The sequence below is a fragment of the Clavelina lepadiformis genome, chromosome 1 (genome assembly GCF_947623445.1).
Source record: "Clavelina lepadiformis chromosome 1, kaClaLepa1.1, whole genome shotgun sequence".
NCBI lineage: Eukaryota > Metazoa > Chordata > Ascidiacea > Aplousobranchia > Clavelinidae > Clavelina > Clavelina lepadiformis.
Genome location: NC_135240.1, coordinates 18,547,776 through 18,571,451, shown reverse-complemented (window position 1 = coordinate 18,571,451; position 23,676 = coordinate 18,547,776). Strand labels below are relative to the sequence as shown.

At 33.3% G+C, this 23,676-nt stretch overlaps 1 protein-coding gene across 2 annotated transcripts in view; it reads left to right on the top strand.

Moving 5' to 3' along the window:
• The first annotated feature begins 758 nt into the window (after positions 1–758).
• Positions 759–23,676, top strand: part of LOC143444324 (serine/threonine-protein phosphatase 6 regulatory subunit 3-like) — a 42,435-nt gene continuing 19,517 nt past the window's right edge. The window contains exons 1-13 of one of the 2 annotated variants that reach the window (XM_076943519.1): positions 759–978; positions 5,026–5,185; positions 6,753–6,866; positions 8,173–8,310; positions 10,494–10,672; positions 15,307–15,429; positions 15,498–15,627; positions 16,268–16,420; positions 17,391–17,588; positions 19,842–20,025; positions 21,507–21,670; positions 22,516–22,562; positions 22,628–22,679. In XM_076943519.1, coding sequence (XP_076799634.1) covers positions 845–978; positions 5,026–5,185; positions 6,753–6,866; positions 8,173–8,310; positions 10,494–10,672; positions 15,307–15,429; positions 15,498–15,627; positions 16,268–16,420; positions 17,391–17,588; positions 19,842–20,025; positions 21,507–21,670; positions 22,516–22,562; positions 22,628–22,679 — 1,776 coding nt within the window. In that variant the 5' untranslated portion in view covers positions 759–844. Of the gene's footprint in view, positions 979–5,025; positions 5,186–6,752; positions 6,867–8,172; positions 8,311–10,493; positions 10,673–15,306; positions 15,430–15,497; positions 15,628–16,267; positions 16,421–17,390; positions 17,589–19,841; positions 20,026–21,506; positions 21,671–22,464; positions 22,563–22,627; positions 22,680–23,676 lie in introns of both variants that reach the window. The other variant, XM_076943518.1, reaches the window with a different exon arrangement.

Sequence of the window (23,676 nt, the reverse complement as noted above, 5' to 3'; positions counted from 1 at the left end):
AACTGAAAAGTCCACACAGCTTAAAACAGTAGATGCTGGTTAATGCTACTACATCTACAGTTGTACACAAGAAACCGCTTACTACATCCAAATTGTTCAGAACAGAATTTTCTTATAGGCCTATGTTTATCATTACAAAAACCTCGATTAATACATCCAGCCATTGCTTAATACCTCAATTTTCGATTCCACATGCAGGCTAATTGTTCTTTATTGTGTACAAATAATTGGTTATTTTAAGTAGCAATGTGCTAATTAAAATATTGTAATGAAACAATAGCTTATCCATTCAAACCGACTGTTTTAGAACAGCAATCATTTTAGTAAAAGTGGCATATGGCAGTTTAGCATGGGCATTTAAAATCGGATTTTACAACCACCACTTGAGGGAATGTTTTAACTGAATTCTACTGTAATATATAAAACACATAACATTACAAGATTTTACTACCAAGAGTGTTGTGAGTTGGCCACATTTTTGGGTTTTATGTATTAAATACTATCCAACATACTGCTGCATGCTCAGGTTTAATGAAAACTGTAGCAATCGTTGGAGAATGTCCTATTTTAATTGACGCTCTTTAATTGGTTCAAGTGGCGCTCAAACCACTCGGCTATCAAGTCGACAAACTTGCAGCATCCCCAGCATTTAAAACTTAGACCACATTGAAAATTCATTCCTTAATACTTATTATTCACAACGTAGTGCTTGCCTATTTAAACAGGTCATCTGAGGTTCACATTGTACCACATTTGGAAGTTTCTATTTGTGTTTTAGAAGGTAGTGTATTGTTGCTTATATTAGAAAGTTATATATAGTGTATTTGAACCCAAGCTTGAGAACATGTTCTGGAAATTTGCAACCACCTCAAACATTGATACATTACTTGAAAAGGAAGATATAACTTTACAGGATTTGATGGATGATGATGATATTTTGCAGGAGTGCAAAGGTCAAAATGCCAAATTAATAGATTTGTGAGTATTTACAACACTAGTTTGTATTGAAATTGTACGCTCATGTATACACTTTAGGTTTTGATTTTCATGTTGCACAACCATAAAAATTGTATATATTCATCACCAGCTTTTTTGTCGTACATGCATACATTTTATCCAGTGATACATACATTTGTGATTCTTGCATTGAATACACATTACTTTTTAGTGGATATGCCCCCGGACATCCTGGCTCTGTAAAAATGGGTGCCCTTGGAAAAATTGGAAACCCAACTTAGAGTCTATGTACAATAAACTAAGCTTAATGTGCTAACATACAAAATCAGACTATGCAGTGTTTTTATGTTTAAGGCAGGGGTTTTCAACCTTTTGTAGTTGGGCCCACTTTTATTCTGTCAAATCTTTCATGGCCCATTTCTCAAAGTAGTAAATAGGTTATGGGATTGTCAATTATAGGAATCGACCAATATGTTTTTTTCAGGGCCGATTCTAATAATTTTGTGGTCAAAGAAGTTTTAAAGTGATCTGATATCAGGCTGTGATGATTAAGTGATCCGGATTAAAAAAGGCGGATGCCAGTATGTGTCAGAATGTGATATATCTACCAGTCCCTAGTCAATTATAATGAATTGCCTCAGTAACAGATTTACTGAGTCTTACTGTTTAGCCTAACATTGCTGTCAGCTTAAAGGCTACATCTAGACTAAAAGTTTGAAGTATAACATCTGAAATTAAAGGAACACACTGACATTTTTAGAAACGGAAACATAATCTGGTAATAAATACAAATAACCTGGCCTATCTCAAAATGCTCCATGGCCTGTTGGTTGAGAACCTTTGGTCTTAATGTTTCATAATGCTTTTAAGCTGTATCTTTTGACAATCGTCTGGTCACAATATCCAGAGTCATTTTCTGTAAAGATATTAGGTTATTGCAACCTTATCATGTTATGCTCATAGTATAATTATGGTCTGGCACACATCAAGCCTTAAACTCTGGCACTCTCCAGATATCAGTCATGTAGGTAACTGCATTTTTTGTGAAGTGCCACCGATCCATTGAAAAAAAAACAATGTTTATCTAGTACCTATATATTCAGCTCAATTTTGGATGCCTTATACAAAATTTGGTTCCCATGGCACCGAAATATCTGTTACAATTATGGTTGGACTATCCGGATATTGGTTAACCGATTAATCAAGGCAATTTTAGCTATCTGGATAACCAAATAAAATTCATGCATAAGCTTAAACACCTCGTAAAAAATAAAAAAATTGTAAAAATAAAATATTGTGGTGCATATCTCAAATTAGGTGATATATCATTATGTAATAAATAAAAATTGTAACGATGGGGTTTATGCCAATCGTACACATTTTAGAGAGAGCAAATCTCTCTTTTGCTGCACAATTAACTGGAATTGCTTTCATACAAACATTTTGTTTACAGGAATATTTCATCAAAATCCTGCATTTGATTAGATGCTGTGGTGTGTCACTTAATGAGTTTGTCGTTCTGATTAATTATTATTATGAACTAATTACTAAATACGTGGTGCTGATTGTAACTTGTAAAACCAACCATGAAGTTTTTAAGGTTGTCAAATAGAAAAACACACAGAATAAACACTGTGGCACATGTGACGATACTTTTTTAAAAAATGAAAGCGGCCTACCGAAATAAACACATTAATTTTGTTAATTTTTGAAAATGCTTGTTTCATGAAATGGCGATCTTATTGGCATGCTATTTTAATGGCTTGCCTATTTGTAAAAATTTATTGCAGTCTACTAAACATACGAATACCAAAATGGTTGACCTAATTGAGTATTAAAGCTATACTCGATTGAGTCCGAATATTGAAAGCATGCCAATACTCGACCTAGTAATTGGACTCGGGCTTGACTCGGCCGATCCCTATTCAAGACAGGTTGTAATTTCTTCCACAAGGGAATCTTGGGTCACCTTTTTTGCCAAAAAAAGATACTTTTTTTGCATTCTGTGAAAGTAATTTTCCATAAATTTAACTCTACCATACTCACCAAATGCGGGATGAGCAACATACGTCATACTAATCTACTTCTTGAAAGGTGTTCTACTGTTTTTTGACATTATACTATTATGTTGTGTTACAACTTACAACGTTATATAGTTTGTTCACATTGACCGATTAATTTCAAGTTTTTCGTAAGAAGAGAATTGTGTTTAAGATTTTGAAGTGTTATTAATCCAGGTTCATTACACCATGAATCCTTAATCTAATTGTGCAAAACTATTTAAACACTATATTACAGCCTATTCGAAAAAAGTAAACAATGTGAAAAGAGAAGTATCATGTTTCATTTCAAACGTGCAGTGATATATTACACGAAGTGTAAATATAAACCAGAATTTCTGGGGAGACATGTTCCCCCTGCTGACGCTGCGACTGACCTGAAGGATTTTTTAGTTTGAAGTACCCAATGTACAGTAGTAGTGATCAGTGTAGTGATGTTATAACATAGTAGTGTAGTAATAAGATAACTTTTATGCCTGCCCTAACACCAACTGCAACTGTCCCAACACAGTCAAAAATCTTTGTGTTGAACCACAGTAAAATCTTCAATATCAACAGCATTGTGAGTTAACAATGGGTAATTAAATTAAGTTCTCACGCTGTGGTGAAAAGATAAACCCATGACCCTTTTTACCAACTGCCATTTCATGTGATTACAGTAGCAAAACAATGATAAAACAAGTGATATTTTGTAAAATAATTAAGCATGGTAGTGAAAGATTTGTTAATGCAATTAAATTGACATAAAAAATGCCCTGATAGAGCGGTGATGTGATAATCATTCATAAAGGTATTCGTGAACAAATGTTGATCGTTTTTCGAAAGAATACCAATACCGTTAATTTGCTGCTACTGTCTTTGCTAAATATATTCGTGTTTGTTGCCGCACAATGCTACTAAATGCAGATAAACCCATCAATCCCAGGTAAATTACCTTATTAATAGAAATTAGCATAACTTACTGTGTGCACTAACATGAATTAATTATATCAGTCTAGTTTGTTGTGGTTCTTAAAGTTGCAGATGTTATAGGGACCTGGCATGTGCTCCAAAGTTACATATATGTTCCTCCCAGTGGTTACGTATATATGTAGGTTGATAATATTATGTGAAGGTCACTATGAGACGGTCACTATGTTTCTATTAACACTATTTTTTTGTTTCTGGTCAGCGGAAACAAAAAAATTTGTGTGCTACAGTAATTAAGTTGCCAAGTAAGAAATGGTCATTGTCATTTGTCTTAAATGCATTTTTGTCATCAATTTTTTGTCATGATAATATCTATGATTGTGATTACAGAACGTATCAGTAATCTCATAAATTAAAGTTGGTTAATTTATGTGTCATTTATTCACAAGTAGTCACATTAATGCGGTTAATTAAGCAATATCAGCCCAGGTTATTCCTATGTGATATTTTTTCGTAGGATTAAGAAAGTCGTATGGCATTTGTTTGGATGTACAAGAATTATGCCTTTTTTGATGCATTCATTTAAATCATTGTTTTCTCAAAGTCGTTGCCAGCACCCCCTCAACGTTCTCCTTAACTGGGGTGCTACAAAGTGAGCAATTTGGGGTGCGATGGTGGAAGAAGTAACAGATACTTTGAAAATGCGACGTTGTAACATTAATGTCAGTCATTGTTTTCTCTTCTGTTTTTGCGTGTATGATGTCACAATATGTTCCATTTAGTTACTGTTGGAAGTTAAAATTCTGTTTCAAGATTAGTGTTATTCTCAGAATCATACAGAAGCCAAAGGGGCGTTCGTAAGTTGTTCATGAGAGCAGCATTTAAAAGGTTTGAGAAACACTGATTTAAGTCATTCGGCATACGAACACCATACTTGTTCTTTGTGTTGCCGTTGGCTAAGTGTTTTACTTTCTTTATGCAAACTGTAAAGTAACAATAAAATGACTGCGAAACCTATGACCAACCAAATAATTTGGCTTGACTGAGTTTAATAAAACATTGGAGTTTTTGCATATTTTAATTTGAATCTTTTTTGTAGCTTATGTCGACTTGATGTCATGGAGGAATTGGTTGGTTTAATTATTACTGATCCACCTGACGAAACAAATGATGGGATAAAATATAAGTATCCAAACATTGCCTGTGAACTTTTAACATGTGATGTACCACAAATGAATGACATTCTGGGAGAAACTGAGGTACTAGCTATTATGCATAAGTTGAAATAAATATTTTTTCTATCGTTGGTTACAAGTGGTATAGCAGTGAAATTAATAAAATGATTTCAATAAATTTCATTTAAATTTTGAAAATTTTTAAATGCTATAGCAGTTTCATTATTGACAAAAAATTTTCGGTTGGAGAAGAAAAATAGTAGGGACAAAACAATACATATTATAGTTTTCAGTTTTGCTCCAGAAAAGCGAAAACAAGATTTATTGAAATTCATTTTGATTCCTTTATTAAGTAGTGCATCATATACAGCTATTAAAAGTAGTGTGGATATAGAAAATTTTGGAAGGAACTGGGGATTCCCCAAGTTATTCTGACAAGTTTGTTTTACCGTTAGTATATTTGCTTTCATACCCTCATCCATCGTGCATTGATTAGTGAGCTAAATATATTTAGGTTGTTTTTTGGAAAAAAACTAAATGGTTGTTAGGGTAGCTCGCTCCACTGTTTGCTTTCCCAGTTATATTACCCTAGGTATAAGACTGCATGCATTTACAAAGCTTGTTGGTTACGTATTTCGTGGAGTATGATGACGTTGGTTGCTGATACGCATGTTGGAAAAATGAAATCTATTTGTTTGCGATGCCTGAATGCATTGTCAGAAAAACAATTTTTACATCACAATTGCAAGAAATACTGATTTTAGTGAAGACAGAAGCATTTAAGTGCAAGGTTACAGTTGTATTTGCTGTTAGCATAGCCTTTGATAGTTGATACAACGTGTTTAAAGAAATCCAGCGTGAAAAAAGCATGCTCATAGTTTCGCTCTTAATTTGAGAAAGGAACATTGCTCTCGAGATTGTTCTTAAAAAATGAAGCACGCTCATGCCCTGTTCTGCCTACAAATACTTCAGAATTTGCAACTCCTATAGCAACATACATCAAGAATTTAACGAAATAATGCGTGTACCGCTTAGCAATAGTTGGCCAGAGTGTGCTGTGGACAAAGCCATCCACTGGTTCTCCAATAAAAGAAATGCATTTACCAGTCGCTTGTTGGGTGTTGGAAAGCACAGATCCAACCAAGCGACTGATGACGGAAACCTCACTGTCATACTCTGAATATGGCAATTTAGAAAAAGACATGCCAATCAATAGCAAAAAACATCTGCTAATCAGGATTAGACAAATGTTACGTATTCATACATCAATTTTTCATACTTGTCACACATAAATGTTTGTTTTAGGCGCAGTCATTGACCAATTTTCTAACTTTATTTTACTTGAATAAATTTTTATTTTTGCAGCCGTTCAATTTTCAGTACTGTTTTTTTTCACGTTTTAATTTAGTGTAGTCCTAAATTCTTCCTAGTTTAACATAATTTTGATTTCACTGTAGTATTCATGGGTTTTGAGTTATCCATATTCCTCGTTAAAGCGACATTTTTTCGATGAGACAAAGTGGTTCGCAATCACAAGTGCTGACTGTATTGTATTCATCTTAAAATAAAAAGAATATTTAGGTTAGTGAAGGAATAAGCAGAAATTAAAGCACACCAAATATTTATGTTTTGGCAAACATTTTGTTTTCAGAGCTTACGAGAAAAACTTTTTTCATTTTTGGAATGTGAGGAAATTCTTAATCCCTTGCTGGCCAGCTTCTTTTCTAAGGTTATGGGAATTTTACTATCTCGAAAACCAGAACCTGTAAGTTGCAAATAATATATATCTATGGAAATTTTTAAAGTTTACTTCTTTGTTAATAGTTTCGTTCATCATTAACGTCTCGATACGATAAGATGGTTAGATTTTTCCACTATAGTGTTATTAAAAATTTGTTGTTGTTGCTGTGCGCTATTACATTCGAAGCTGTTTTATATTCCTCAATCAATGTAAAACTTATTATCTTGCACAGCTTAATTGCCTTACTTTTCCAAAGAAATTGTTCCACTATTTTTATGTGGCCCACACCTTAAATAAGTTATTACACATCGTTAAGTTCAAGTCAATCTTCATATGAATAAAAATCAATGGCAATGCAAGTTTTACTGTTTTTGGCATATATTGTCATATTAATTTGATTGGAACCGCCCTCGATTCTAAAATGCACCTGACAATGATAAAAAGTTAATGTAAGCCGCCCTTGATTGTAAGCCGCACAACATGTGTGGTAATCGTGTTGAAATTAAAATACGGTAAGCTGTTTTAGATCTGTGGATAATGTGTTAAGTTCGTGGAGAAAAATTCGCACATAACAGCTGTGAGTGCGAAACAAGAATTCTGGTTTTACCCAAGGGAAGAGTTAAAAGTGTTTTGTCAAAGAATTGCAGCTAATTAAAAAATAGCAGCAAATAAAATTTTTGTTCGATAAGAAAATGTAAGCCACACTTAAATGTAAACCACGTAAAAAAGAAATTAGTAAGCGCGGCTAACAAACGAATAAATATGGTGCCCATTGCCTGAGAGTACAAAGAGTATAACAAGGTACTCAAGAGTGACCCATGTGATACCCCTTGTTTGACGGGAACTATGGCTGAATTGACTTCGATCAGTTAAATACGAGCAGAAAGAGAATTAGTTTTATTAGCTGTATCTTTTGTTAATTGATGTAATTGTCTAAAAGCAAACAGTGCAACCATAAATCTGACTTAGTTATTTAACCAGGTTGAGAAATATCAATGTGATTGTTACCAAATCAATTTGTTGTTAAATGACTAAACTTAATTCTAATAATTTGGTAAAAATTTATTGTTTGAACTTCTAAATAATGAGTAAATTAGTTAAGGAGCAGGTTACAGTAATTTTTGACTGTTAATGATTATCCACAGCTTTAATGGTTTGTATTACAGATATTTACTTATAAAACACCTATAATATTATACAATGTAATATTCACTGTGGATTGTGGAATACGTAACGCATTTTATTTATTTGGTAATAATAACCGGTTTGTTATTGTGCATAATATGATGGAAAAAAAGTCAGTTGTTTGTACAGTAAATATTTTTGCTAGACCTTAGAGTTTATCAAAAGTAGAGATGATTTTCTGGGAAGTGTTCTTAAGCATTTGGAAACATCAGCCATAATGGACCTGTTACTTCGCCTGGTAACTTGTGTTGAAGCTGTGGATCTTAGAGCTCAAATACTATCGGTATGTACCACAGCATGTTAAGGTAGCATAGTTTGGTAATGATATTTAGGAAACTGAAAATTGTGTACTGTGAAATAGATATTTTTACGGAAAAATTTTCAGTGCAGTTTGGAGTTACTGTATCACAAGCAAATCTGTTTCTCACAATCTATAGAATGTCTAAAAATAAAATGAATAAAGCTGGGATTCTCGAATTTTTTGTTTCTGGTAATTTTTCACTGAACCTAGACATGTCAACTGCAAAGTTATTTCAAAAATGTACTACATAAAAAGTTAACGTCCAAGAAAAACTGTAAAATTTATTACTCTTTGAAGTTGGTTAGTTGTTTGGTTAGTTTATTCATTTATTTTTGATTTAATATTAGTACTGTACTAAAAGATTTCATTAACCATTTAACTTCGTAATTAAATTTTGCTGGAAAACCACACTAGTGGTTCCAAAACTTTTTCGAGTATGACCCAAATTTGCGTTTGAACATTTCGCGACCCAAGCCTCAAGCAGCGTATTTTAACACGAAAAAATAACGATTGTATGGAGGATTTTTTGCACTAGCCTAAGTTTTCAAGTTCATTTGCAATGCTAGTCATCTACTCTTTTGTCAAGTACCTATAAGCCTATGATACAGACAGACACAGACAGTCAACAGACAAGCAATGGTAGTGTGTTCCACTCATTATAGAACAATGTATTTTATTACAAGCATAGGTTTACATTGCCTTGGCGCGACCCAATTTTTTGACCCATACTTTGGGAACCACTGAACTAAACAATGCAGAAATTTTTTTAGCAAGGATGGGTTCAATTTGATTTTCTGTTTTTAAAAGTGACATCAATATGAACAATGAAGATGTCATGATCACATAAGTTTATTCTTTGTGTTTTGCCACTTTTAACATTCTGAACATTAAAAAATTAGCTGTAATAGCTACTACAGCAGCAATAACTTTAATTATTGTGCAATAGTTGAGTAAGAATAAATGTACACCCATTCTTTTGGCACTTAAAGCATACCCAGTGGCTGATTTGGAAAAATTGTGATAGAGGTGTCACAAGAGAACGATTAGTCAGGGGATTTACCAACTAAAGCAACTATGATACTACAAATAAAGCAACTATGATGCTACACCTTGCGCAATCACTGCAACTTTAGCCAACCTATTTTTGTGCTGAAGCCTAAAATAGGTGCCATGCATGGAGTATGATAGTCTAAACACTATCAGTTATAACCCACACCGGGTGTGATTTGGCCTTTGATATATACCGCGTTCAAAAAAGCATTGATACTTGATTCAGAGGCTAGCGGTCCCTTAATAAAATTTATTTTGGTGTCACAATTAAATTCAACTTTGGAACGGTTAAACATGGCGAGTTTGCAGTTTGCTTTGGCATTTTAATTGCTGTAACTACATAATTAGATTAAAAGAAAAATGTGTTGATGATTGGTTCTAAGTTTCAATGAGTTGACTACTGTGGAGCTTATAATTATTATTGAATCGTTGCATTCCATATTACATTGATAAAAATGAGTTGAGCATAACTTCAAACATCTTTAATTAAAAGATTACTTTCTTAACTCGATTATTTATTTCAATAACCTGTTTCCAACAGTTTGCTTCTAAGTGATATTTTCAAATTAGTTAAGACTATTTATTCACCGCAGACAGGCTTATACTTTTATTTATTGTAGATCAGACTATTTTGCTGTATGCTTTTGGACATCCTATTCTGTTATGCCTGTTTTCTCGATAGTTAAAGTTTTCCACTCGTGTCGTCACTACATCTGGTTTGGCAAGCGGGTGTAGGCATATTATTGCACCTTATAGAATAGGAGAACAATTAGAAATGCTGAGCAGTAAAAAGTCTTGCACAGTTTAAAAATGCTTTGATTCAGTGACAGATTTTGGTTTTATATAGGTTTTATTAGCGGTTTCTACTTGTCTGTTCATTATAAGACATTGTCAAACTCAGTTAAGATTGTTGGCCAAAACTATTTCAGTTCAATTAATCTATTATATACTGTAAAAATTAGACTACTGTATTTTGCGACTTGATTCAAACTGTAACTAGTATGATACACTTTATTTGGCAAGAAATGGTTTTAAAAATGTGGTCGTAGGAACTAAATTGACCATGAATGTTTTGTGTTAAATTATTATATCAGGGTGTTTCATGTATTTTGTAGTGGTTGAACGGAAACAATCTTGTGGAGAGATTAATTGGTTTGATAGATCCTTCAGCTGATGATGAGTTTCATTGTAACAGTGCACAATCGCTATGCGATATTATAAGGCTGAGTAGGGAGCATATGTATACAATGCAAGAGTCTGCTCAGGAGGATCCTTTGCTAGCTACCTTAGAGCGGTAAGAAACATCAAATTTATGTCAAAATTGTCAATTAATTTGTTGATTTTAAGTTTTTTGTGATAATTAATCACTGGAATATTTGTATTTTATGTTTCAGCATTTTCCAATTATTGCATCTTTACAACATGAAACATTGCAACATATACTGTTATTACTGCTTTTGTTACCATTGTTTCCTGTGTGGATTGATACCACAAATCGTGCACTTTATACTAAACAATTAAGTTTACATCTTTACATTTAAAATTAATATTTATTAAAACTTTAAGTTCCAGCTGTTAGTCATTGTCATAACGATATGCATGAAATCAACTGGCACCAAGAAATATGGTATGGTGGGTTTGCTGCACCCCTAAAACAAGGAACAAGTACCCTTTTTCTGTTAAAAAAATTGTTAATTTAAAATGTCAGATAAAGGTTATTGCTTATAAGTGTTCTCTACCAACGTTACCGTGCACAGTCTGCAGACTCCACCATGAAATCTCTCTTTTATGATATCATTGTACAACAAAATTGCCATTGTCAAAAGACATCTTCCTCATATAAAGACATGTAAACATGTTAGAGCATAATAAAAAAATTTACTCAGCTTTCAATCGGTATGTGTTGTGTTGGATTGTTAATACTAAGTGCGATAAATGCGAACAAAAGAAATTGCTTTATTTTGCATCAGTCCACACAACCTTAATTTGAAACAAGAAAAACTTTCTGCTTACACTATATACTAATAAAACTCTCCTAAAACTTATGTTGCCAAAAATAAATTCAACATTATTAACAATGTTGTAACAACCATAACCATTATCAATAGTTCATTGCAAAAACAGTTCAGTTTTGGGCACTGCTGCATAGTACTTCATCTGCATCATGTAGTAACTCATGCAATTTCTTCATCTTCCGGTCAAATCTATTTAGCAAATAATGTTAAAACACTTGTGATACAATTGTCAACTTGTTAAGTTTTATGAAATTTATAGCATTTTTAGGAACCCTACTTTTTATCTTTAAAAAATTTTGTTTTGAAAATTTCCTAAGAAACATAAGCAATAAGCATAGTGTTTCCATTAACAAACCCAATTGATCACATAGAAGTCTTGCTATAGGATGCAATTTCAACTATCACTCCCATTATTTTTTGCTGCCAGGATGACCTGTGTACGGCTTAACTAACTTGCGAATCAGCAGTGGTTGATTTTGCTCAATTCTTCTCAAATGGAGAGTGGCAAACTTTGTGGCCTGTAAATTTAGCACAGAGGAGCAGACTTTAGGCCATTTCATATTTGCTCCATCTGTTCAGCTCCTCACGCAGCACAAGGTTTGCTCGTTGTGTATGATGCATGGCCCTGGCCATCCTTAGTGTTGATGGAGTTTTGGTCTCTTTCTGTTATTTTACCTGTTTTGGATAATGTTCTTTCCTACTACAGTGAGACCTTGTTAATCCAAATCCCAAAGAACCGGAATCCCCGTTATCCGACACAAAACTGCCGGGAACAGATTTCTTCCTATGCATTTTACCCCTTTAATTCGGAAAACCCGCTGTCCGACTCCGACACAAAATTTTTGGAACAACTGTGCTAAATAAATAGCAATACAATCCGATAAACCGGATTATTAAGAGTGAAGCAAAAATGATTCACGATTGTCCTAGAAACAGTAGTTAGTTGACGAAAACAATAGCCATTATGTACGCATAATAATGTTGCAGTTTCTCTCTTTAATACCTACGCATACTTTAAATTGAAGTAAGGTGCATACAGCTTCTTGAACACAGTACTACATTTGCAAGATTGATTGATTTTTCGCTTTCCTATAATCTGGATACCCCGCTAAACTAACATTTTATGACGTAACAAAGTGGTCCGGATTAACGAGGTCTGACTGTATTTGCATATCTGCTTATAAGCAAATCAAATCTTATATATAAATTTGCACTGATAATAACAAACAAAGAAACAGTACTTACCTTAATAGACCACTGAAATGTTGCTTGTACAAGAAAGTCATATGATGTAGCGGTGACTTATTGAAACAATTTTGTTTGTGTGGTTTAAATATTTTGCTTTGTTTAGGTTGCAATAAGGTCAAGGATAGGTCTGTTGTGAAGGTCAATAGCCGTTAAAAAACATCCTGGAATTTAAGACGTTGCATGTAACTGACAATAATTTTGAATGCTTAACATGAATTACATTATTACATCACCTATTTTTGGGTATGTACCAACCACGCAAAACATTACTAACTATACTTTTTACTTGTCTTCACACACTGAATAAACATAGTTGAAATGTGTGCGATATTTGACAGTTTCTGTGGTATTGGCTCTTGACCCACAATGTTGCTTTTTCGAAACCGGGCAATAGCATAAAGCAACGTACGTTTGTAATGCGTTTTAATAACATGCTTTAATAAAAACTATTGCTCAATCAAATAGACACAGATCAGCAATGGCAATACCGTAGCATTCATTAATTTTAATTTTCAGAAATGTTTGTCTGAAAATAAGTCTGATTGATAATAATTAATGGTTATACTCAATAACCTTTACTCTTATTTCAACCCTACCATTATAACATAAAACATGGATAACGATTTACTTGGAAAGTTGCTTCATTGGATTAGACTCTGAAATTTTTTTCAGAAATTTTTGTGAATTTGTTATGAGGAAGATCTAAAACCATAAAATTGACCAGAATCAATTGTAAAGTGAAGGGAGTTAAAGCATGTAATTTTTAGATTGGATTTTTCTTTATTCTCAATATCATGGTTGATGTCTGGCTAAAATTGCAATAGATAGTAGTTTTAGAAATCATCAGCATTGTCATCGAGGGGGCTAGGCATAAATATGTTTGAAGATAAGTAGCGTATTGAAGCCCGAATGCAATGTCATGAAAAGAGAAGTTGTTACACAAAGATAATGAGGAAAACAGTCTAAAACAGACAAGTAGAGTGAGTAACATTCATGCTTACTTTGAAAACAGTCAAAAAAGAATGCATAACGCAAGATAACATGTAGACTGATTAATTAATTGATTAACTGATTAATGTCGAAGGGCCAATGGTAGCCGAGTCAACCTTTTACTCTTCACTACAAGAAAAACCTGGAATAGCACGTATATGCAAATAAACAAAGGGTTTTTAATTTCTGAAAATCAGTTAGGTGAATTGCAATGATTAAACTTTCTTACGCGGTAAAGTCTTTAATTTTTCCTTTATTGTAACTATAGTGGTAATTGAAAAAGTAAGGCATTTCTCTGCTCAATCCTTCAGAACTACTGCATCAAGCAGCCTTTGAACAGTCATTCATAAGAAAGCGTTTGTGACAACACAATGTGACACTTACTATCATGCAACATACTGGGACAATAAACCCATTGCCTTGACATCAATTTTAAAGGTTTACACTTTCGGAATGCTTTTCTAGTTCGATAAGCCTAAGCCATAATATATCCAAAAACACAACATGCATCTACATTTGTTGGCCAGATGTTGCCGATTCAAGTTAAATATATCAGTACAAAAATCTATTTCCAAAAAGGGAGGACAATTCGATCAACATGAAAAAGAGGAGAATTGGTAACCCTTGGATCGCACAATGCATAAAATGAGATAAGATAGAAAACAGTTAGGTAAGCAGAAAGCATAACATGTAGAAGCCTAAACATTGGATTCAACATGTGCTCTACAAGCAACTTCTGTTGGTATATACCAGGGGTGGCCAAACTGCGGCTCTCGAGCCGCATGCAGCTCTTTGAGCCTTTGATTGCGGCTCCTTAATGAATTTATCATTGTTGAATTAAACATGCATTTTCCCGGTCTAGAAGAGTTGTTTGATCCGATTATGAAACAATATGTTCTGTCACACGTAGTAACAATGGACTCATTGTTAGTAATAATCAAATTACACACCAAAAAGTATATTATTGTACAGAAGCGTGCTAACTTGTACACTGTAGTTAAGTAAACTGTCAGATTAAATCTGTACGTCAGGGTTGACCTAGTTTTAAGTCTTGGTTACGGTTATACTAATAATTGTAAAAAGAGTTGGTGAAGAGCATGAAGCAGGTCTGGCCACCCCTGGTATATACCTTTGAAATGTCCAGATCAGCCAAGTCGATTTTGTGACAAATAATTTTTCAAAAGTCATTCAATTTATTCACCGCCATTAAAACGTTTAACATTAATGTTTAGCATGAAAAAATCATTACAAAATTACAGTAGTTTAGGTGATCTTTCAAAATTTGTTAAGAACTTTAAAACAACACCAGAAGAAAAGCTTAGGATGTTGATACTAAAACATTGTAAAAAAACAAATAATTGAGTTTGAGTGGTGAAAAAAATTGAGACAAATTTTGTGGCAACTGTTGGTACATTGTTTTTTATTTATGGTCAGTTGTATAGGCACAAATTAATTTCAACTGCAATGCATTTGTAAAATTCGTGGATCCTGTTTTCCCGTTTTTAAAATGTCTGAATATGCCCCCTGAATTATTACAGTTGTCTTGTCGCTTTTAATTATTTGGATTCATATGTGTTGCTGATTCTTGCAAGTAGCTGGAATTATGAAACTGCTATTATACAAAACAATTTCTCCCTTTTGACCAACAAACCTTTTATGCTTCAAATGTTTTTAGCAAAGAAACTGTGCAACTTCTCCTAAAACATATGTTCGACTACGGAATCAATGAGTCGGTCATCATAAATGGCATCAGTGTGTTACTGGCTCTGCTTGAGATAAGAAGACCTGCACCTTTTGGGTTTGTTACCAACTTTGTACTAAGGTAATTATATTTAAAAGAATTTCAAATACTTTCATTTTAATCAGGTTTCCTGAAATGGCACCTGAGCTGACCCAACTTGATGTTGAGAGATTGGCTTGTGGTGTTTCCAAAACATTGCATGGCTTAAGTGATCGCTTGTCAGATTTCTACCATCTTCTTGAAAACCCTCCATCGGTAGTATGAAACTAAAACTTATAATAAACATTTGTATTTTTAACATTACGACCATTAGCCTTTTTGATATAGCAATAGCTTCGTTTTTTACTTGTGCTTTGTTTGTTTGTGTGTGCTGAAACTGAAAGTGCTATCAGGTAAAATATGTCTTTCTAAGATAAGACTACATAACTGAAACCGAAATTGAAAACACATAATACAATACTCCCAACCTTTCTGGGTTAGTAAATTAAACAGTAATGTTTGTCCAGATATGTTGCATAGCTGACATATAATGTGTTGGTAATGGCGATAGGCCACTTGAAGATTGGAATTGAGGTACATTGCGAGTTGGCAGTTATATGATATAATCATCTAGAAAAGTTGCCATTACCTAAGGCTTCTGTAATTAAATTACGATGCTAAAAATGGATTGATGGAGACACCCAAACATCAGCCTTTTTATATTTTCATGTGTTAGCCATAGGATTTGGACTTTGCATTGGATTTCACTTATATTTAAGCCTATCTTGCTTTTTTTATTAGCCCACAAGTTAGTTTGTTTATTACTCAATGCAAAAAAACAAATTTCTAAATAAATTTGAATAAAAAGTTATAAATTTTCAGTTTATGCTTTATGAGATAATATTTGTTTTTTTAGAAAAAAATCATGCATTGTACTTTTGGTGAACTGAATCCACCATTGGGTAATACAAGACTCCATGTTGGAAAACTGCTTTCAGCCATTCTTATAACAAATACTCATAACATCAATGTACAGTTATCAGAGCTACACGTTTTCAATGCATTATTGGTAAGTAATATTGTCCAAACATAGTAGAAGTAATTTATATGATTATTTTAAGAACTATACTTTTATTTAAATAACAAACAAAATTATTTCACTTCTTTATTAGTCGTTTAGCATTCTCTCGGGGTGATTTTATCATCCTTGATGTTAATGTGTAATGATTTTCTACACTAAAATCTCCTTTGTTAATCTAATGCTGTTAAGTGTAATAAAGCGATTAGTTGGTTTTAAACTATTGTTTCACTATGGTAGATGGTAACAGTAAATGATATTTATTATAGAGAATAACAGTAAATCCATCTTCACCTCAGTCAATAGATTTTGTTATGTACCGAGTTGAACAATGATTCAGGTTTTTCTTATCCACATTTTAAGTCTTTTTGATAATGCTGAATTAGTTTACTAAATTATGTTGTATTTAACTGCTTATGATGTTGATTTATTACAAAATTAAAGTCACTTTGAAAAATTACATATAGTTCATTGATATAGATAGCGCAACTTAGCTCTTGCTAGGCTAAGGTTTTTCTCAAAAACCCCACTGTGTCTTGCCTCCATTAAATATTTTCTAGTACTTTAGACCGAATTTGTAAAGAAAAAACTAGTAAATCTCAATGATTGACATCCCACCTTAACCATTGTTGTGTTCAGACATTAATTTCTTTTTTATCCTATTGCGCTAGCTGTGATAGAAACTTATCATGATCCCCCTCTATAACATGTCTAGTTACTCACACTTTGTTGTTGTTATACTGCGTGTTGTAATTTTAGTGATCTTGTACTCTGAGAAAAGACCACTATGAGGTTCGAAACATGTTAATGTTAAATAGAATACGGAGATTTCTGCACTAGTTGATATTTTTTAAAAATTTGGTACAATATATGTATAATCCATAAAAAAGTGACATATCTTCAGATTTTTAAGCTTTTAATTTTTTATCCTATGTTCATGATTTTTTTTAATATTCACCAGGATCTCTTTTTTCGTTATGAGTACAACAACTTTCTTCATACCCAAGTGGTACATTGTGTTCAAACAGTGCTTGGAAATGCAGTGACAGTTGGTTTTTCCCCTTGCTGTTCTACTAAAAGCTCCACAGAAAAAGAAATGGAAAAGGATGACGATGATGACACCGATAATCCAAGAAAAGTAGCTCCATTACTAACTCATGTAAGTTGTAAAGTTGGTTCTTCGTTTTTGCTAGGGATGTACCAGGTCGAATCCAAATCCAAGTACTCGCTCAGGTATTGCGATGATTTCTGATACTTGTATTCGGTGGGTATTTCATTATGTACACCAGGTCTCTTAGTTATCAATGTTTCATTTTAATTATTTCCTATCCAGTAAATTCTGGAATACTCGAGTTTTAACTAAACTTTAAGTATAAATAGCAAACGTAGTTGTAGTGTAGATAATATTTTGTTTTAGCAATGATCAGTTGCACTCCTGAAGAAGGTATAATTAAAGAGAACAAGAGCCCCTTGACACATGCTCACTCATACAAAAAAATGAATAAGATAGCGGAGGTGACACGCTGAGGCTTCACACGTGCGAGTTTATACCTAAACCTAATCGTTTATTCATTAGATATACAGTAGAATTCGCCTATATCGATTTCGCCTATATCGACACTTTTTCGTTAATCCCGGCAAAATTCCTATCTTTTACGTACAATCGAGTTCGCCTATATCGACACCTTTTTAGATCCCCCAGAGCATTTTGTTTGTTTATAGTGACACTATGACTTATTACTAGGGCGATTATTTTTTAACCTAAAAAAACGAAAGTTTTTGACCTAAAAATTGAAAATTTTGACAAATTTTGACATTAAAAAACTTTTTGTTGACAAATTTTGACGTATGAAGAACTCAAGTAGTTAAATTACGCATTATTGTACAAAAAGTTAAAATTTATTGTAGTTAAGAAGGGCAAAAATCTGAACACAGACCTAGCCTATTCTGAAAAGGGAAATGAGCTAATTACAAATCATTGCCAAAAAAACTGCAACTAAAATACAACAAAAACTGTTCAATACATTTGTCTAAACCAGGGATGTCCAACCTGCGGCCCGCCTGAGATTTTTGTGCGGCCCGCTAGTCATTTTCACTCCAAAAGTATGTACTTTATGTACCCATTTTTTTTGAAATTTAATAGGTTCTGCGGCCCATTGAATTATTTCAAGTGACAATGCGGCCCACTATAACAAAAGGTTGGACATCCCTGGTCTAAACACTCTAAACTAAAGATACATGATGTATCTAAAGCAAACCGAAGCAAGAGCTGATTCACAAGAAGTAGACAATGGGCCATTTACAACAGTATAAAGTAGGCTACAAGGTGTACAATGTAAAATGACAAGTTCACCTACAGTGTAACCTCTACGACACCACGACAGTGCAGTTTTTAAACAATTTTGACTTGGTAAAAAATTTTGACTTTTTAAACAATTTTGACAATTTTTGACCTAACGCTATAAATTTGACAAATTTGTGACTTTCTTTGACAAGTCAAAAAATAATCGCCCTAATGATCACAATAGATTTTTCTGTTATAAATAGACTAAGAAAAGCCTTCAATAGGCACTTTATCTGGTGCAAAAATCAACATTCTAAGTTAATCGAAAATATATGAATAAACTAAGTTTGATTTTAAAATTCGATTAAACCAAACTAAACCAAAGAAAAGTTTCTCGCAATTTTTGACAACCAAAGCGACAAAAAACATGCTGTGTTTTAGGATCTGCCCATTATATTCTTGGCTGTAGTCATCGTTTTTAAAAACGTCTGGACCGTTCATCTAATATTGCCATGGTTATAGCTGATAAGTGATAAGTAGTGGCAAAGTAGAAAATTTGATGAACAAAAAAATAGAATTTCAATTTGGGCTCGTGATGAATGGGCATATATGGCATACATATTTGTTCATCATATTTGAATTCACATACTTCACCAAACTCTAGTCTGCCTGCATGTTGGGAAACACTGAATTAATGGTACAGTTAGGTTTTACATTTTGGTATCACAATTCACAAAAGTGAACATAATAACCTTTTTATTATAAATACTCCAACCTTTTAACTTCAATGAAAAAGGTTTATATTATTTCAGATAAATTGCTGTGCCTGATGTAATCATGCTAATTTTAAAAGTTTAAATAAAAATTTAAAAAATGCAAAAAGAAACGTGAGTAGGATTTTGATTACATGGTTTGCAATATTCTGGTTTTGAGATTAAGATATTGATTCTTTTGTTCTGATGGATTCATTAAAACACTCAGTTTTTTCTGTCGTGACAACACAATAGTTCATAAAACAATTTTTATCATGCTAACAACTTTTTAGAATGTAATAATTATTTATGTCTACCACTGCAGTGTGGTAATGTAAAAAAGGATTCATATTTTAATGGTGTTTACTTTGTGCAGCTTTTTGAAGACTGTCGGATAATACAACGAATTCTAGATGCTTGGGATGACAGCAAGTGTTGTGAAGCCGAAGGTGCCACCCACAGGAAAGGAAACATGGGGCATTTGACATTAATAACGAATCATATAGTTGAAAATATGGACAAAGGTGCAAATTCTGAAAGAATTCACCAATTTATTGAAGGTTAGTGTGTAAGCAAAGCAAATGTACAATGTAGTCTAAGCTAGCATTCTTTCTGAGAAAATGTGAAGTTCACAGCTCCCATTTTTTGTATTTGGTATGTCCTTCGCACTACCCATCTAAACAGACTTGCTGATATAAGCTGTTTATGTGAGCAGAAATGAGAGTGATATTATTATTTACAATCAACTGGTAATGTCTTGAAATAATTAGTTCTAATTTATATCTGAGCTTTCAATGAAAAAAGGGTTGTGAAGAACTGCTTTAGAAAATATTAAAATATACCCAAAGCCAAAACACCATGATGCACGGCTTTGTGTTTTATTTTGTGTGTTATTACATAGCCACATAGTAATTTTGTCGAACAGCAACACTAAACACATTACTTGGTTTTCCTCCATTGTTGTAAAATTTCTGAAATGTATGTTACAAATTTAAAAGAGAAGAAGTTATTACAGAAGACTGAAATTTTTTTCAGTTGTGACATAAAAACAGAGCATCACATGCACTTTAATATGTTACACAGTGACGGCTGCATGAAAGATAAATAGTTCTCATGTTGACCTAAAATTTAAAACAAAATTTGTAGTCCAGAATTTCAAGTGCCCAATTTTGTTCATTGTGAAATTGTCCAGAATTTGTTTTTCTGCAAGTCTGCAATTGCTTGGCATTTTGCATAAATTGCACAAAATAGAAAAAAGGATCGCTGGTCTGAAGTTTGTGAAACAAACTAAAGTCTGCCGGTTAATTCTTCTTGGAGAAAAATTGGAAAACTGAAACCTTGCCCTTTAAAAATTTTCCAAGATCTGAAAGAAATTTGTAACTTTGAATTTTTGAAGTACTCAAATGTTTCACTGCCATTGACTCAAAAATTCTGTTTCTTTATAAATTTTTTGTTTACGTCAGTGCTTGTTATCTTGACATTAGGTCCAGAAATCTCTCATCCGGTAATAATGAAGTGTTCCTGGTCATATTTATATGTTGAACCATACCAATAGGTTTTGATGAGTAATTGGTGCTAATAAGTTATCAAGGAGGTGCCTAGTTTCCTTACTACAGCTGGTAGCTGCAATTTTGCTTAACTTCAGATGATGACTTTGAAAGTAGTAACTTACTTCAGTAAGTTGTTGTCAGGACAAGTTAATGAGCTCAGACATGTCAAGTTACGCACTAATAAAGCTATTAATATGTTAAGCCTTTTTATATATTTGGAAGGTAACATTTGTCCCCAGAAAAATTTTTAAAATGGGTTAGGACATGGCCGTTAAATGCCCTCATTTTATCGGATTATGTTGTCTAAAAAACTTGCATGGTCGTAATGGTTACAGCAACAAAACAATTGTTTGAAGTCATAAAGCTTAATCATTTGCACTTAGATAAATGCTAAAGATTACACTTTCCGTCCCTAATGAACGCCTATTTTTTTGGGTTTAATTAACATCTGTACTTTTTTTAAATTATGTGCTGAAAATAATTGTTTTTAGGCATGCCTGAAGAAGATCAGGACAGATGGCGTAAATTTGTAACTGAACCTCTTGCAGAAGTAAATGAGAGAAATTCTCGTGAATTAGGGGGTCATAATCCAATGCATTTTTCTTCTGATGATGATGGGGAAGATATTGCTTTCAACCCAAATTCAGCTCAGCAGGTACAAAATGGAAGTACATTATTTGCTATTATTCTTCAAAAACAACTGGAATGTGTATCAATTGCACTCTTTTGTGGTACCAAGTTAAGTTAGTTTTATTAAGCAAAAAATTGACCGTTTGATTTCAGTTACTAATGAACTGTTCTAGAATTATATCCATGAAATGTTTGGATATTTTTGTCTTGTAAAATTTTTACAACTTTTGGTCTATCAAGTTCCAGGTGCAATGGGGTCCAAATCCCACTTATCTTTCAGATGTCTAGGCACATTACATCATATGCTAACCATGGCTGCAAGGTTCATCATATTTCAGACAAGAGTTTAATATGCCCCTGCCCCCAGGGTTTCGAAATTTTTTCAAAAACTTCACGCCTGTGCAAATTCCATAAATCATACCTTAGATAAAGGCACAAGCTTTGGTTTAAATAAGCAACAAGTTTATTTTCACATTTTTTCAACAGATTTTTTTAGTTTTCTAAGTAGCTGATCATTAAATTATTTGCATGTCTAAAAACACTTTTGATGCTTTGGCTCACACACAGCAAGCAAAGTTTCTCTGGTAACACAGAAGATTAGATTTCCTGTCTTTTCTGAAAATGTCTCAGTAGTAAAATACTACTATTTTCTGCTGATAAGTATACATACACTATACAGTATTGCTTTTTTGTGCAACTTCTCCATCAGTTGAATATGAGGGTAATTCAGCAGAGGATCCAAAGCATAAAAAGTATTAATATACCAATGTACAGTCATCGAACAATAGAGAAACTTTGCCTATGTTGTGTGTCTGTCAGGCATTCACAAACTATCAGATTCAACAAATCACATCCGATTTTATTGACCAGTTTGGATTTGCTGATGGAGACATTATTGATCAAGAAGAAACTGACAAGTATGTGATTGTTTATTTGGTATTTTTTGGTTCACCTATATCCTAATTGTAATTTTTCTTTGCAGATTCGATAAGATTAATTCTGTAGACTTCAACGTGCACACAGAAATCGATTCTGTAAGTCAGTCTTTTACATGTCTATGTGAATATTTCTAGATTTTAGATAGTGCAGCTCTTTGGCTTATTCCAATGACCGTAATCATAATTTTTACATTACTTATTCAACGATCTGTTATAAAAGATTAATATTTTGAGTGAGATGCTATATCAACTCTTTTTTTGGTTTATAATTCAAATTCATATACAGTATCGGTGGTCCTGGAATTTATTTATTCTTTATATCGATCTAATATCTTTAGATAAAAAATTCACACAGTTTAAAAACAAGAAAATAATCGTTTATTATATTGGAGCAAGGTTGTGCAACAGTTCTATAATATGGAATAGATTAAAGGGTTTTAAAGCCGCATGTAGAGTTGGGATTCCGGACCAAATTTGAATCCCTGGGATTTTCACCCTACCATCCTCAGAATTATTCAGGCAATTTCTAATTTTATTGCCAAAAAAAACAAGGACTGAGAACGCATGTTCGGCCTCAACTGATGTAGGTTTGATAGTTTTCAGGGCTCCAAACAATTTTTCCAAGTTTTCTGGCCTCTTCTTGCTTGTCTCATACAACATCATTTCTTTCTCCAACACTCGAGAGTTGACCTCGCGGCATTCTGTCTCTTCATTTTCATCAGCTGCCATAAACGCATTTAGTTTTTGAGCTAAGGTCTATTGAGTTGAAGTATCTTGGCTGCTAACCAGTTTGATTTCTTCGTGTTCTTCAGTAGTGCCGTCTGTATCTGATTCGTTAGTAGAAAACAATCTTTGAATAAGACTTGTTGCCAAGGTGACAATTTTTTGAGGTCTTATGCGATTTCTAAGTTGATCTTGAGGTTGATCAATGAGTGAAGGTTTCCTGAAGTATTAGAGAAGTTGAATCAGGTCATTGTTGCGACGCTCATCGATCCGAATCCTAAACCTTTCATTTAGGTCTTTGCTAATTTCTGATCTCAGATCTCCAAGTTTCTTCAAGACGAATGCAATTATTTTTCTGATAACAACAAGT